Source organism: Leuciscus leuciscus (assembly GCF_965113295.1).
Source record: "Leuciscus leuciscus genome assembly, chromosome: 24".
Taxonomy (NCBI): domain Eukaryota; kingdom Metazoa; phylum Chordata; class Actinopteri; order Cypriniformes; family Leuciscidae; genus Leuciscus; species Leuciscus leuciscus.
This window is the reverse complement of record NC_138723.1, coordinates 23,032,926-23,049,870: the sequence shown is the minus strand read 5'-3', so window position 1 is coordinate 23,049,870 and position 16,945 is coordinate 23,032,926. Positions and strand designations below refer to the sequence as shown.

The 16,945-nt window shown below is 38.8% G+C and overlaps 1 protein-coding gene and 1 long non-coding RNA gene across 5 annotated transcripts in view; one reads left to right on the top strand and one right to left on the bottom strand.

Annotated features, from left to right (window-relative positions):
- nipblb (NIPBL cohesin loading factor b) overlaps positions 1-16,945 on the top strand; it is a 38,205-nt gene that overhangs the window by 12,126 nt on the left and 9,134 nt on the right. For 2 of the 4 annotated variants that reach the window (XM_082158458.1, XM_082158457.1), the window contains exons 9-30: positions 707-1,246; positions 3,642-5,522; positions 5,683-5,805; positions 6,101-6,289; positions 6,410-6,478; positions 6,556-6,645; positions 6,732-6,832; positions 6,957-7,043; positions 7,126-7,357; positions 8,742-8,893; positions 9,199-9,279; positions 9,366-9,466; positions 9,543-9,672; positions 10,930-11,012; positions 11,885-12,017; positions 12,132-12,275; positions 12,363-12,449; positions 13,266-13,486; positions 14,612-14,714; positions 14,793-14,891; positions 14,979-15,125; positions 15,737-15,871. In XM_082158458.1, coding sequence (XP_082014584.1) covers positions 707-1,246; positions 3,642-5,522; positions 5,683-5,805; positions 6,101-6,289; positions 6,410-6,478; positions 6,556-6,645; positions 6,732-6,832; positions 6,957-7,043; positions 7,126-7,357; positions 8,742-8,893; positions 9,199-9,279; positions 9,366-9,466; positions 9,543-9,672; positions 10,930-11,012; positions 11,885-12,017; positions 12,132-12,275; positions 12,363-12,449; positions 13,266-13,486; positions 14,612-14,714; positions 14,793-14,891; positions 14,979-15,125; positions 15,737-15,871 — 4,928 coding nt within the window. Of the gene's footprint in view, positions 1-706; positions 1,247-3,641; positions 5,523-5,634; positions 5,806-6,100; positions 6,290-6,409; positions 6,479-6,555; positions 6,646-6,731; positions 6,833-6,956; positions 7,044-7,125; positions 7,358-8,741; positions 8,894-9,198; positions 9,280-9,365; positions 9,467-9,542; positions 9,673-10,929; positions 11,013-11,884; positions 12,018-12,131; positions 12,276-12,362; positions 12,450-13,265; positions 13,487-14,611; positions 14,715-14,792; positions 14,892-14,978; positions 15,126-15,736; positions 15,872-16,945 lie in introns of all 4 variants that reach the window. The other 2 variants (XM_082158456.1, XM_082158455.1) reach the window with 1 other exon arrangement.
- Positions 1,896-3,634, bottom strand: LOC309489632. Its single transcript, XR_014202462.1, has 2 exons — positions 2,728-3,634; positions 1,896-2,537 (listed from the first exon to the last, which is right to left on the bottom strand). It is a non-coding gene; the product is annotated as an uncharacterized lncRNA (long non-coding RNA).

Below are 16,945 nucleotides of genomic sequence, written 5' to 3'. Positions count from 1 at the left end.
CTCAGGATTTATTAAAAATATCTTTCATTTGTGATCCGAAGATGAACAAAGTCTTACGAGTTTGGAACGACATGAGGGTGATTAAATGATGACAGAATTTTCATTTTTGGGTGAACTAACCCTTTAACAATTCGTGAAAGATGAATCACTGTTTGGCCAACTGAGATTTTGGTATGTAGATAGTGTTAGGATCATGATTTTTGGGTCCTATTACTGCACACACCGTTACAGTGTATATTCATCATGTATTCATCAGTATATACAGACATCATGGTTTTCTACAGAACGGCTATATATATAAATGAACAAAATTAATAACTTTTTTACAACAAAAATTAAACATCACTGAACTTACTTAAGCTGGATTGTAATGGTATTTTTTTCTGGAAACAAACTTTGTTGCATTATTTTACTGTTATCTCTCTAAAGCTGCTTTGAAACAATCTGTAGTGTAAAAAGCCCTATATAAATCAATGTGACTTAACTATATTATCTCCATATGTGGTTTGCTTTTGGGATCTGGTAGAGTGTTTGGACCAGGAAACTGAGATGCGTGATGTCAGAATTAACAATTGGATGAGTGAGTGTGATAGGGTGTGCAAAGATGCAGAAATTGTACCAACCCTAAAAAAAAAAAACTCTGACAAAATGTTTTACACCAAAACATTTACACTGAAGTTTTTCTTCTTTGTTGTTTCAATTTCAGTTGGATCTCGGCCACCCTTGATTCTTCAGTCTCCTCCACCCTACACCTCTCCAAGAGATGCTGCTCCTGACCTCCTGTTGGACTCGCCTGAACGGAAAAAGAAGCAGAAAAAGTTAATTAAAGAGGAGGGGGGGAAAGGTGCCATGTATGACATTGTCAGCTCGCCCACTAAAGACTCCACAAAGCTAACGATAAAGTTGTCTCGAGTGAAGTCATCTGAGACGGAGCAATCAGCTGAGCCGTTGTCGGCGCTAGAGCATGGCTCAGACGCTGAGAACGAGCTATCGTGCAATAGCTTACCATACCATCGGAACCCCCAGGAGCGGCTCTCTGCTGGCCAGTGTCTTTCGGGGGAGCAGTCGGCCTACCAGCAGGTTCCTGTATTACAGAACACTGGGGCACTTGCAGCCAAGCAACCTGGGGTCGTTAGTGGAACCCCCTACGACGAGGCAGAGCTGGACGCTCTTGCTGAGATCGAAAGGATTGAGAGGGAATCCGCTATAGAACGAGAACGCTGCTCTAAGGAAGTTCAAGATAAAGGTTGTGTTTATTTTCTTTTTATCACTTGACGTGCATGCTTTTGATCAATTAATCTAAATGCATGAATCTGTATGGAAGCATTTATTAGTGGTGCTTGTAAATATGTAACTATCAACGCTCAGAATCACAACTGTTAACAGCAAGTAACACCTTAGGCCGTGTGTCCACCAAAGCATTTTTTCCTGAGGCTAGTGTATTTTTTTCAATTTCTCTCAATGGTCGTTTTTTGAAGAATGTTAAACTTTGGGTAAAACGCAGCGCTCATCGCTGTCACTTTTTACTAGGGCTGCACAATATTGAAGAAAAATTTGATATACTTTATCTTGTTTAATAATGTGATATAAAATATGATATTGCTTTAAGTGTGTAAAATTAATTTAAATATATTTAAAAATGAAAATTATATAACCAATAAATTCACATTCTTTCTGGGAAAAGAAAGTATCACTTCAACTTCTGAAAGTGAACAGCAGTGTTTAAACATTAGCCTACATAAATTTATGTCACAAATCTGACAATGTCATTTGAACATCAATGAAAAAAAAACGATTTAAATACCAACAACTCTTTGCTCAACTCTTTGCTCAACTTTGTAATATATAGTTATATAAACCTGAAAACTTAACATCAAGAACATAAAATACAAGAAGGTATTTTAATTTATATTTGTTATTAAAAATAAGAACAAAGACAAATTACAAACAATTGGACAAATACAATAAAACAAAGATACAAATGAAATAAACAGTGCTTTAAGTTTGTCAGGTATGACTACATTAGTTCTATTTAACAGAAGCATTTAAGTGAGAAACAAAACAGAAACTGAATAATCAAATGTAAAAAATAAACTACATAGTCTTCACATTAAATACACATTGATTCATATGTTATAGGTATACTGTATTAGGCTGACACTTTAAGACCTAATGCATGGATCCTATTGACACACATCTGACTTCTTTCCCAACGTTTACGTTCTCTTAAGACATTACTGACTGTGTTGGTGAATACTCGCCAATACAATTCTGACATAACTGTGTGTATTCGACCGTTCGAGTGAAATAAGCCGCTAAAGAAATTGAATTTGGGATCACGCTGTCTGAGAGGTGGCTTTCTGTGTGCGGTGTCAGACAGTGCGAGTACATCAATGAGCTGTTTTCTGCAGCTTATTGATCTTAATAACTCTTTTTAACATCAAGTAGAAGTAGCCTATTAAAATCATTCAGATATCGCAAGCCATTCGCTTATGTACATTTGCAATATTTCGATAATTTCAATATATCGTGCAGCCCTACTTTTACTCAGCCGTCCAATCACAGTGGAGGAGCGGCAAAACAAATACCACACCGATCAACCGCCAAATCCTGCTTGTACAGCGGCAATGGACGACAACAAGCAGCACAACAACGGAAACAAAATCATTTAAAACAAGAGCCAGAGCAAATAATTTACATTGTATTGACATTTTTATATTAAGAAACAAACAGTCTGCAAAATCAGATACTCATAACGCTTCCGTGGATATTCCATATCATAGGAACCAAAGCGTCTCAACTGAAAAGAACCAATGCTGCGCTGCCTCAGTGCTCAAACGCTCACAGCTAGGTGTTTTCAGTAGAGTTGCTGGCGCTTTCAGCTCGCCCATTCAGCAACCATTCAGAACACATTAAGGACCACATAGCAGCATCTTGGAAACCACCCAGAACATCCTAGTGACCGAATAGTAACATATCATCAACAAATCAGAACACATTAGGGACCCACAAAGTAGAGCCCTGGTAACTACCCAGAACATCATAATGACAGCATATTAACATGTTAATAACCAAACAGCTTAACAACCACATAGCAGGGCCCTTGGAACCACATCAGGGCTGGAATTGATTTATTTCCCCAATTTACATTTACATTTACATTTATGCATTTGGCAGACGCTTTTATCCAAAGCGACTTACATTGCATTCAAGGTACACATTTTACATTTTGTCAGTTCTTGCTTTCCCTGGGAATCGAACCCATGACCTTGGCGTTGCTAGCGCCAACGCTCTACTGTTTGAGCTACAGGAAAGCTACCGCGGTTCATTCCCAAGTTAAAACGGGACAAAGATGGTAATGTCATGCAATTTAAATAAAAAAAAATCCCCCCCATAAGAATCACCTAAGGGGGGATTTCCCCCCATTTTCCAAAACGAAATTCAGGCCCTGCACATAGTAAAATGCTAATAACCATTCAAAATAGCTTAACAACCGCATAGCAGTGCCCTTGCAATTACAGAAAACCTTAGCATAGAGTTAGCAAGTTTTGCGCTGGCAAACACCACTCAAATTTCTTGATGAAAGTGTCAATAACTAGTATTGAACACTGCTTCTTATCTGTTTGATTGTAACTCTACAGATAAACCTCTGAAGAAGAGAAAGCAGGATTCAGGAGCCGCTGGCACCACGGGAGCTTCTGGAACACCTGGCGTGGGTGGTGGATGCAATGCTGGGAACAAATTGGTACCTCAAGAGGCTTGTGCTGCTAGCAATGGAGCCAGTCGGCCAGCCTTGATGGTCAGTATTGACCTGCAACAGGCAGGCAGGGTGGAAGGGCCAGTGGACTCCTGTCCTGTCCCTGCAACGGAGGCCCGGCTAGAGGAAGGCTCTGAATCCACCGGGGTCTTGAGGCTCAAATTGAAAACAGATGGAGAGGTGCAGAAGACACTAGACAGTCGGCCAGAGGTCATCAAGCAACGAGTAGAAACCACTCCACAGAAAACCGCTTCAGATGGACGACCAGAGACTCCTAAACACAAGCATGAAAACCGCCGGGAGATCTCAAACAAAGTGAGTTCGGAAAAAAGATCGGATCTCTCCAAGCACAGACATGATGGTAAACCTGACAAAGTGAGGCCTGAGGGAAAAGGTCACGAAACTTCTCGAAAACACGAAGGACGATTGGAGTCAACTCGAGAGGGCAAAGAGGAAAGGCACAGAGATCGAGACAGTGAAAGCTCTAAAGTCCGTCGACCAGACACATCTAAGTCCAACCGGGTAGAGCACAACCGAGACAAGGATCAGGAGAAGGATCTGGACAAGGAGCAGGAAAAAGATGGGGACAAGGAGCGGGAGAAAGTTCGAGACAAGGAGGTGGATAAAGATCAGGACAAGGTGCTGGAGAAAGATCGGGATAAGGAGCGAGAGAAAGTGCGGAACAAGGTGCGGGAGAAAGATCGGAACAAGGAGCTGGAGAAAGATCGGACCAAGGAGCTGGAGAAAGATCGGACCAAGGAGCTGGAGAAAGATCGGGACAAGGATCTGGAAAAAGATCGAGATAAGGATTTGGAGAAAGATCGGGACAAGGAGCGAGAAAAAGATCGGGACAAGGAGCGAGAAAAAGATCGGGACAAGGAGCGAGAAAAAGATCGGGACAAGGAGCGAGAAAAAGATCGGGACAAGGAGCGAGAAAAAGATCGGGACAAGGAGCGAGAAAAAGTTCGGGACAAGGTGCGTGAGAAAGATCGGGACAAGGTGCGGGTTAAAGATCGGGACAAGGTGCGGGTTAAAGATCGGGACAAGGTGCGGGAGAAAGATCGGGACAAGGTGCGGGAGAAAGATCGGGACAAGGTGCGGGAGAAAGATCGGGACAAGGAGCGTGTAAAAGATCGGGACAGGGAACGGGAGAAAGATCAGGACAAGGAACTGGAGAAAGATCGGGACAAGGAACGGGAGAAAGATCGGGAAAGGGTTCGGGACAGGGATCAAGACCAAGAAAAAAAACGACCCACAGAATCAACAGAGCACCGAGACAAACGTTCCCCTGAGCAGCGCTCGCGCCCTGACAGCCCTCGAGTGAAGCAAGAACCCCGTATGGGAGCAGAATCCAGAACAAAACCTGAGCGGTCAGTCCACAAAACTTCCAACAACAAAGATGAGAAACGGAACGGCGACAACAAGAACCGACTCGATGGACACAAACCTCCATCCTCAGACAGTAAAACCGCAGAATTTCCCAACTACCTACTGGGGGGCAAATCGGGAGCATTAAAGAATTTTGTCATTCCCAAGTTAAAACGGGACAAAGATGGTAATGTCATGCAGGAAGTGCGAAGAGAGCTGTTTTCCGAGCCATGTGTGAAATTAGAAAAATTGGACCTGGTGGAGGACCTCAATAAGGGTGTTAAACCTGTTGTGGTTCTGAAGAAACTTTCCATTGATGAAGTCCAGAAGTTGATCAGTAATTCGCGCAGCTCTAAATCAAACAAGAGCAAGTCGTCTTATGGCAAATCATTCGGAGGTAAGTCCCTCTTTTCTTGCTTTTTCGTGACCGGAGAGTGTTTAGTTTATTGTACACAGATTTGACAGACTGTCTGAATATGCATTTGAAGTTTAAGTAGCCCTCTCTGTAGGGGGATTCGATGATTTAATGTTGATGGAACTTCGTCATGTCCTGCCAGAAATGGATTCCCGTATGCCACTGTGTGAGAGGGTGAAAATGAATAAACGCAGACGCAGCGCCACTAATGAGAAGCCCAAGTATGCCGAAGTCAGCTCAGATGATGACAGCAGCTCTGTAGAACGTACGTAATTATGCTGAATCTAATGTAGTTTTCAGACTTAGTCCTCCTAGATATCAGGGTTTCATCATTATTGTTAGTACAATTGGAAGTTGTTTGCACTTGTTAAGAATCTTGATGAATAATCAAAGCTGTCTGCATCAAAATCCTTACTGTTAAAGTGACAGTTTGTCTGGCTGTCAGCAATCGTTCTTCTGAATTATAATGTCTCCTCTGCTTAATTATTTGAGTTGAGAACTTCATAGATATTAGAGATTTATGTATTTCCATTGAAATTTTCTTCCTTCCTGGCTTTTAGTGGCCCCAAAGCGGTCAAAAAAGGACAGAGACAGAACGTGGGAATGTGAAGAAAAGGACCGGAGGGGTTCTGGAGAGCACCGGCGGAGTGGCGGTCATCACGACAGTCGGAGAGGTTCAGGCAGTCGTTACAGAGAATGTAGTCCTGTGGACTCAGAAGAAGATTCGCCCCCTCCCAGCCTGAGTGATCGTAAGTGACTAGATAGAAGCGTTAGCATTTATTATGTTGGTAATGTTGGCAGTTTTGTTGCAAAAAATGGGTCAAAGTGTTGAAATCAAATAACTGATCTCTGACATCCTTCAAATCCAGTCGCCAGAAAGTTGAAGAAGGAAAAACAGAAAAAGAGGAAATCCTACGAGCCCAAACTGACTCAGGACGGTACGTTTGCAGTTCGTAATCAACTATGAGCGATCTGAGATGCTAAGATTTTTAGTAATCCACCTTGTGCTTCTCAGAAATGATGGACTCCTCCACATTTAAGAGATTTTCCACCAGTGTTGACAACATCCTTGAAAACCTTGAAGATGTGGACTTGACATCATTAGGTAAATGTGCAAATATGGAGAAATTATTACATTTGACATGGAGAGTTTGACAGCAATTGATTTAATTAACTTTTCTGCGGCGGCAGATGATGACGAGATTCCTCAGGAACTGCTGCTAGGAAAACACCAGCTCACAGAGTTGAGCAGTGAATCAGCCAAAATAAAGGCCATGGGCATCATGCATAAGGTGGGTACTGGATTATCTCTGTTAACAGGAGAGACTGAGACCAGTTTTAAGAGACAGGAGACATAAATACCAAAGCAGGTTTTTGTGTACCTCATCTTTTAATGCTTACTGCTTTTATCCTCAGATACCATCTGATAAGATGGTGAAAGTCCAGAGTATTTTGGAAAAAAATATTCAGGATGGTGCAAAGCTCTCCACCCTCATGAATCATGTAAGTATCATTGTAGTTTCTATTGGCAAAATGGCTTTGCCGTCAAATCTCGCTGACAGCCTCCCTGTCTTTGTGATTTCAGGGCAACGACAGGGACGACGAGGAGCGTTTGTGGCGTGACCTCATCATGGAACGTGTCACCAAATCTGCTGATGCTTGTCTAACGGCTCTTAACATCATGACCTCAGCACGAATGCCGAAGGCCGTTTACATTGAGGATGTTATTGAGAGGGTCGTGCAGTACACCAAGTTCCATCTACAGAACACGCTGTACCCACAGTATGACCCCGTCTACAGGGTGAACCCTCATGGCGGTCAGTGCAGCACCTTGATACATTGTCCTAATGTTCAATATCCTTTCTATTCCGTGCTAACTTCAGTTTTTGTCCTTGAGGCAGCGCCACAAAGTATTGTACAACCAGACGTCTTGTCAGTTGCTTTGTTTATATTTTTTTTTATCCCGTCAAACTGTGTAGTCCTACCTACCGTAAAATTCATTGGCAAAAATCCCTTTCCATTTAATATGTTCTCATTGGCTGCAATTTTATCGTATTGCTTTCATTGTGGACTGAAAAATTGATTGTTGCTGGAAACTTTACTGATTAAGACAAGATGGACGTTAAGTGTATTTACCATCTGGGATGTGATTTATACTAATTTCCGTATTTTCCAGGCCTGAACTATGACCTGCGTAAAATGCGAAAATCTGAAGAAAATGCATTTTTCAAATGCTTTTAAAATAAATGTATTTTAGAGTGGCATGTATACCATAGCTTTTGACAAAACTACACAAGCTAGTAGCGCTATTTACCGGCTATGCACAGAACACCCTTTCTCCATGTCTAAACCAGACATAAGCGGCACAACATGACAAAAGAAAATAGAACCCATTATAATCAGTGATGCTCTCCACACTGGATGCAGATGAATAGTATCATTGTAATGATAATATATAAAGATTTAAGATTGATAAAGATTTATAGAAGGGCTGTCAAAATTAACATGTTAATTTTGCTGGTTTTTTTTTTTCCAGTTTAACACATTAAAAATGTTTAACGCAATTACCGCATTATCTGTTTTTTCTGTCTTACGTGCTATTAAACCATTCAAGCATAAGACTCAAATCTGTACTGACTCAAATCTGTACTGGCGCGCTGTGCTGCATGGAGTTCTCTTCCACGCTTGAATGGTCAAAAATACAAAAAATTATGTCAAAATTCCCGTTTTGTCGAGTATCGTCGTGAGCACAGCCTTACATTAATTTAAAGTGACAGTAGCCTAATAAGCCTGCTGCTGTCAGTGTCATTAATGTTAATACAAATAAAAAAAAAACAGACAAAGAGAAAATCAAGGATTAATCTATATTCAATTTATAATTGATAAAGGTTACATGGGTCAAAAACAATGAAAACAATAACTTTTTTTGTGAATTTTAGCAGGGCAGGTAAAAATCTAAACTGGCCTGACTGGGCCAGTAGAAAAAAATTCTTAGTGTTGAGCCCTGATATATCACTCGATTATAAGGCACTCGATTGACAGCACTAATTTATATTAAAATAAATATTCATATTGGAATAATCATAATAAAAAAAAAAACTATTATTATAATTTTTTTGTCCATTGCTCCTCAGCTGATCACATGCCTGTCATCACCACAATTTTCTAAATTCTTGTATATCCATTCTTTCTCTATTTTAGGTGGAACACTAAGCTCAAAAGCCAAGCGAGCAAAGTGCTCAACGCACAAGCAGAGAGTTACTATCATGCTCTACAACAAAGTTTGTGATGTTATCAGTAACCTGTCTGAACTCCTGGAGATTCAGTTGTTGACTGACACGACCATCCTTCAGGTGAGAGTCTGATTCCTGACTGCTGCTTCTTCTGGATAACATCCTCATGTTCTGTCCCAAATGCTGCCCTCAACCCTGCAGTTACAAAAAGAAAAGTTTTTTCAGAGGTGGAGCAAGTTAGATTAGTTAGTTAGTTACATTTTCACAAGATATTTCGAAGACAAACATTTCATGCACCAATGAATTAAGCAGAGAAAGATGTATTTAGAATATAATTGTAGTCAATTTTCATTTCACGCTGACTCAAAAATCAGCTTTTCCATTAGCAAAATGATTAAATCTGCATTGTATTTCTCTCCATACAGATCTCGTCTCTGGGTATCACTCCATTCTTTGTTGAGAATGTGAGTGAACTGCAGCTTTGTGCCATTAAACTAGTGACAGCTGTAAGTACCAGTGCAGTTCAGATTTCTTTATGCTATGCTTTCCTGTGCTAACTGCGTCTAACACTGTAATGTTGTACGATTCCCAGGTGTTCTCTAGATACGAGAAGCACAGGCAGCTGATCCTGGAGGAGATCTTTACCTCACTCGCCAGACTGCCAACCAGCAAGAGAAACTTAAGAAATTTCAGGTATCTGCTGCTGTCCAGTCAACCAGTTTTCAAGGGTATGTTTTGAGCGTGTGGATTGACTTTATTGTGTGTTCAGACTGAATAGCAGTGATGTGGATGGGGAGCCCATGTACATTCAGATGGTGACGGCTTTGGTTCTGCAGCTCATTCAGTGTGTGGTCCATCTGCCTTCTGATAAGGACTCGGATGATGATAATGACAGAAAGGTAAGAGTATAGTTTGTCTTCAGATGTGTTGTGGTTCTGTAGTGACATTTTGCTCTTGACTTAAAGGGATAGTTCACCCAAAAATGAAAATTCTGCCATCATTTACTCACCCTCAAGTTGTTTCAAACCTGTATGAATTTCTTTTTTCTGCTGAACACAAAAGAAGATATTTTGAAAAATGTCGGTAACCAAACAGTTGATGGACCCCATTGACTTCCATAGTATTTTTTTTTCCTACTATGGAAGTCATTGGGGTCCATCAACTGTTTGGTTAGCGACATTTTTCAAAATATCTTCTTTTGTGTTCAGCAGAAAAAAGAAATTCATACAGGTTTGAAACAACTTGGGTGAGTAAATGATGACAGAATTTTCATTTTTGGCACTTTCTTTAATGGGGCCATATCATGGAAAAGTGGATTTTCCCTACTGTTTTGACTTAACCTGATTTTCACCGTAGCTTCCACAGTCCATGTAGCTTCTACAGTCCATCCAAAACATTTTTGAAAACTATGTTGCAAAAATTCAGAATATGTCACAGGTATGATGTCATACTCTTAGTATATGTTTGGGTTCAGTAAAAAATTTTTTAAAGAAGTCTCATACATTACCCAAGGCTGCAGTAAAAACAGTCATGTGAAATATTATTTCAATTTGTGAAATATTATAAATAAAGCATCATTACTCCAGTCTTCAGTGTCACATGATCCTTCAGAATGCATTCTAATATGCTGATTTGCTGCTCAAGAAACATTTCTTCTCATCAATGTTGAAAACAGTTGTGCTGCTTAATTTTTTTTTGTCAAAGACATGATACTTGTTTTCATGATACATGAAACTTGATTCTTTAAATAGAAAGTTCAAAAGAACTGCATTTAGAACATTTTGTATCAAAAAGTCTTTATCATTTTTGATCAATAATGCTGAATAAAAGCATTCATTTCTTTTAAAACAATCTGACTCCAAATATTGTAGACAGTCATAGCAGAGGTCATTTACATATTGAATGTTGTCGTATTTAATATTGACTGAGGTATTAAAGTTACAGTAGCAAGAAAAGCCTGTTTAAGGGATTTTTTTTAGCACATTTTAGTTTCTGGTTTGTAATCTTGGCTAATAGCTACATGCTGAAATAACTGTCACAATACAATATGTGATTGTGAGTCTCTTTGGTAAGAAAGTTCTTTCCAAGAATGTTTTATATTTATACCTTTTAGGCATATTTTATACAGTTATTCAATTATTATAATTTTTTTTCAGGTTGATCAGGATGTACTGATCACAAACTCATATGAGACTGCAATGAGGACGGCACAAAACTTCCTCTCCGTTTTCCTCAAAAAGTAAGAAAATCCACCGACACTATTCCAGCAATACACCTCAACCCATTTATATTGGGGGAAAAATGAACCCTAAGTCATTTATATTTAAACAATGTCCTTCTGGAATCAGTAAAGTATGTCTTTTGTCTACCCACCGTGGCTTTAAGCTGAGTATTTACAGTCTCTCAGGAAACACCTGGTTTACTCTTATCTGATGTTTTTTAAGAATGCTTAAAGGAATAGTTCACTTTAAAATGAAAATTCTGTCATCATATACTCACCCTCATGTTGTTTCAAACCTGTATGAATTTCTTTCTTCTGCTGAACAGAAAGGAAGATATTTAGAAGAATGTCAGTAACCAGGCAGTTTCTGGGTCCCATTGACTTGCATAGTATATTTTTTTCCTACTATGGAAGTCAATGGGACCCAGAAACTGCCTGGTTACTGACATTCTTCTAAATATCTTCCTTTCTGTTCAGCAGAAGAAATAAATTCATACAGGTTTGAAACAACATGAGGTTGAGTATATGATGACAGAATTTTCATTTTAAAGTGAACTATCCCTTTAACCTTGCCATCCTAGGACAAACAGCACCTGCATCTCTAAATTATCATTGTTGTAGTTTTACGACGCAATTTTTTGTACTCTGTGATTAAATTAATTAATTTTTATCTATTTTTCTATTTTTATTTAATTTTCTTCATAGATTCTGTATGACATTTTATTTATTTTTAAAAATGTTATTGTGTTTTTGTCAGGGACAATACTGAATAACATTATTGCACAGTTTCAAGCAGCAGATGCTCTGATAATAGCTACATAATAGAATTTTTCTTAAAGAAAAAAAAGAAAAGAAAGTTGAGTGTTTCATTTGTCTTTTTTTTATTTAAGGTGTGGTAGTAAGCAAGGTGAGGACGACTACAGGCCACTCTTTGAGAACTTTGTTCAGGATCTACTGTCCACGGTGAATAAACCTGATTGGCCGGCTGCAGAGCTGCTGCTAAGCCTTCTGGGAAGACTGCTGGTGAGTTTCAGATTGATATTTTAGAGGTAGAATGTGACAGGCTTTGCAATTGATTGCAATTTGTCCAGTTACATTACTTGAAAACTCAAATGAAGTCCTGTTTTCTCTTGGTAGGTTCACCAGTTCAGTAATAAGCAGACGGAAATGGCTCTGAGAGTGGCCTCTTTGGATTATCTGGGCACAGTGGCCGCACGTCTTCGCAAAGATGCTGTCACCAGCAAAATGGACCAGCGTTCCATCAACCGCATCCTCGGAGAGGTAAAAGGCAGAGTCCGCCCATCTGTGCATCACATGGACGAATCCCTCCTGGTCTGAATGAAACTGATGTTGTTTTGTGTTTTACAGAGCTCAGGCAGTGATGAGATTCAGCAGTTGCAGAAGGCTTTGCTGAATTACCTAAACGAGAATGTAGAGACTGACCCGTCACTATTGGTGAGAAAATTCAGACAATATTGCAAGCAATAAAAATAAATAAAATAAAAATAAAATAAAGCCCAATCTAGACTAGTTTTCTAAATGATGTTGGAGTTCTTATCACCCAACTTCTGTGATTTTCATGTAACAATTCAGATGGGACTAACATCTGTGTCTTACAGAGGTGGGAGTGTGTGTTTTCTACATGTAGGCGTTACAGAAAGTCATGTGCTGTGCTTGTGAGCATTACGTATGATGTCTTTTAATGAATTACTTATTGATATCATTTTTACTTATTATAAAAACACTAAGTAAACTTCACATGAGTTTATAGAAGTGGCTGTTTATAATGAACCCACATAAGTGAGGAGAGAAATCTAGACAATTAACTTACCTGACACTGATATTAAAATGGGCAGTCCTAGCAGTTTCCTCGTTTTGACTCTATTTATTAATTTTATCATTTAATTTTTTTGTCGGATACCATCGATATTGAAATGAAATGAAAGCATGCGGAAGATTGGTGCCCAAACGGTAGCTCAGGTCAAAAACACATGAGGAGAAGCGTTAGGATAATACAACATCAGCAGTCACAGACATTTGCATTCGGATGGGATTAGATTTCTCAGAGGACAATTGAGTTGGCTAAAAAACAGTAGGTAATTTGCTCTGGAATTTTTACTGAGGTTGTGTGAGAAAAACACAAGACTTGGCACAGTTAGACAGGATAAAAATCACAAAGCCTGCCTGTGAAACTTGAATTTCTGACATTCTCTGGGAAAACTAGTGCCTCTGGTGGTTTTAATGTTGTTGTGATGTCTTCATCTCAAATAGTTTGCACGGAAGTTCTACATTGCGCAGTGGTACAGGGATACCAGCACTGAAACAGAGAAAGCCATGAAATCACAGAGCCAGAGGGACGACGATTCGTCCGATGGGCCGCACCACGCCAGAGATGTCGAGACCACTGGTGAGATCTTGCAGAAAGCCGAAGCACGCAAGAAGTTCCTCCGGTCTGTTATTAAGACCACGGCATCGAAATTCAGCTCACTAAGGTACAAACGGCAGCGATTTTTACTATGACAACAACTTTGTTAAAGAGGACCTATTATGCTTTTTTACATTATTAACTTTCTTTAGTGTATGATGTTGCTGTTTGAGCATGAAAAAAGTCTGTAAAGTTACAAAGTACAAAGTCACTCCAAAGAGAGATATTCTCTTTGATTGTAAGCACTGTTTCAGAACTCCCTGAAACGCCTCGATTGCAGTCTGGAGTTTTCTTCCGGGAACATGCACGTCACAAATATTCCTCATTTAAATAATTCCACGGCATGCACAGAATAAAAGAGGTTGAGTTGCATTAGTAGTGTTGAAACTTGAAGTTATGGTAAGGGGCGTGACATTTCCGAAACATGCTCGAAGCAGTTTCACAACACACTGGTCCAACCAATCAACCAATCAGAGCACATTTGCTGTTTGGAAGGAGTGGCTTCATAGAGACTGGAACTAAACAGGGGTGCGTTTCCCGTACAACGACTTAACTCGCTGCTTAACAACTATAGTACGATGCATCATTGAAGAAATCAACTAGCTAATCACGACTGATTCCCGAAACATTAATCATTAGCATTAATGATGTCACGCATGTGGTGGAGTAGCCTAATAACTACTTTTAATGAATCTATTTGAGATCGAATTAATTCTAGATTTTTTGCTATAAATTACGGACTTGGCACCTGAGGACTATTTCTCATTTTTCTCAGTTATTTTGCTTTATTTCCAGATTCAATCATAGGCTCGTTCTTACGTACTAGAGCACGTTCGCACATGCGCACTCTTCGAACATGACACTTTAAATCTCTTTACAAACTAAAAGACATAAATTACATTTGTATGTATTCTAAATAAAAGATATAGATTGTACTGAATGTCAGCTTTCTTATCTTGCGACCATAGTTGGCCAACGATGCTTTTGGGAAACGCACCCCGGAGCATTACTGCCAGACTGGGAAGAGAGGCGCTGCAAACATTTTTTTTTTACATTTAAGCATGAAAACCTATTTTAAGTTAACCCCAAAAACAAAAAAGACTTTTTTAAGGGCATAATATGACCTCTTTAAATAGTCCGTTAAAAAACTTGTTTGGAAGTGTTTTGAAACCTGCTCTGCGTTTTTCTGTAGAGTCAACTCGGATACTGTGGACTATGAGGACTCGTGTCTTATTGTGCGATATCTGGCCTCCATGAGGCCGTTTGCACAGAGCTTTGATATTTATCTCACACAGGTTAGAGGTCACCACATCTCTCAGTATTTCCCATTGTATTTGCATCTCAATAACACGTCTCCCCATTTGTGTCTGTAGATCTTGAGAGTTCTTGGTGAAAGTGCCATAGCAGTGAGAACTAAAGCGATGAAGTGTCTTTCTGAAGTGGTTGCGGTGGATCCGAGCATTCTGGCGCGGGTGAGTGCAGTTTTTTTATTTTTTTATTTTTAACTCGAATGCTTTTTAATGTTCTCATGTGCATGTTTTTAATGTTCTCGTTTGCAGTCGGACATGCAGCGGGGAGTTCATGGCCGACTGATGGATAATTCCACCAGTGTGAGAGAGGCTGCGGTGGAGCTGCTGGGGCGCTTCGTACTGAGTCGACCCCAGCTAACCGAACAGTATTACGACATGCTGATCGAGCGCATCCTGGTTTGTGCTTTTTCTTTGCACATATATACTTCAGCATTGTAGCATTTTGCAGAACTTTTTTTTTATTTTTTATAATGGTGGCAAAAATATTTATTTGACTTGACCCTAACAGATTTTCTTTAATAGCTAGTTCAATGTCTCTAGTAGTAGTCAGCAGTCTCATATCAATTTTTTTTTTAACTTAAATAAATGTATTTATTTTTATTTTTATTTTTCCCTTTATACAAGAAAATCTTTTCTTTAGGAATTATTTCTACAATAATTTTTTTATTTATAATAATGGTTACTTACAATATTGTTAACAGATTCTATATGTATGACATCAATCTTAGAAACAATATTTTTTAATTTTCCAAATGTTTTGTATTTCTCCCCCTTTTTAACAACAGCTATTTATAAATCAATATTTCACATCTATTTATTTATTTATTTGGCAATAGTCGTGAAATAAACCACTTCAGGATGATACGAGACCCCTCCGCTTCACATCCATCACTCTGTCTGGGTTTATATAGCGATAATTACTGTTTTGTTTTTGTGAATTTAATACATAATGTTAGTTCCAGTTAGCAATATAGGCTGATTTGTGCTGGCTAATGTGTTTTCTTCAGGACACTGGCATCAGTGTGAGGAAGAGGGTTATTAAGATCCTGCGAGACATCTGTCTGGAGCAGCCCACCTTCAAGAAGATCACAGAGATGTGTGTAAAGATGATCAGGAGGGTCAATGACGAAGAAGGCATCAAGGTTTGTGATGTTTTCTCTTTTAAATGTTTTATTTTATTTAATATATACATATGAAAAAACTGTAGGAGCCTAAATACACAAAAATACAAATATGTAACCCCTACATTTTTGTTATTTTATATATTATTTTATTTTTAATTTAATTTATTTTCAATTTTATTTTTATTTTTGTGCAGCCCTATTATAACCGAAAAAATATATATTAGAGCTGTCGATTTAACTCGTTAATTTAATTAATTAGTTATGGGGGAAAAATAACGTGTTAAAATTATTAACGCACCTGCCCCACCCCGTCCCAGACCTTCGTAGTTCATCTTACTTTTCAAAAAGTTGCTTGATGAAGAACATGAAGCGGGGCAACAACTCACTGCGTGATGTAGCCGATAGAATGCAGTTAGAATGCCCCTAAAATTCAAGATATCAGGGCAAAAAAACAACTCACTGCGTGATGTAGCCGATAGAATGCAGTTAGAATGCTCCTAAAATTCAAGATATCAGGGCAAAAATGCCCCTGTATAAAGTAATCTCACATGAGTAATGTCACATGAGTAACAAGCACAATATCACACAAGTGCTTTTTTTGTCCCAAAAAGCACTAGTGCAAATGTGATATTGAACAGTTAAAAAAAATAGATTTTTAAAATGTAATTGTTATATTTTATACACACTATTGTTTGCTTTTGCTCAAGTTTACCAACAAAAATATTACCTATAAAGCCAGAGTAGAACTGTTGTGCATCTTTGAGCAACACACAGCAGTGTTTCGCTTCTGAATGAATCCGCATTTTGAACCAATGATTCAATGTCCCATTCATAGAAAGAGCCATTTACTTAATTCCTGAATGAATCAGCCGTTTGAACGAATCGAATGAATAAATGACTCAATGACTTACTCATTTAGACGTTTAGCGCCTCCTACTGGCAGTTTTAATTCCGTTTCATATTTCCATCATTTAAAAAAAAATAATTCACCCACAAATTAAAATTCTTTAATTTACTCAACCTCATGACCATTGAAGCCTAAAAGTTTGTGTAATAAATTGTGTAATAAATAAAATGTTGAATCAAATAAAA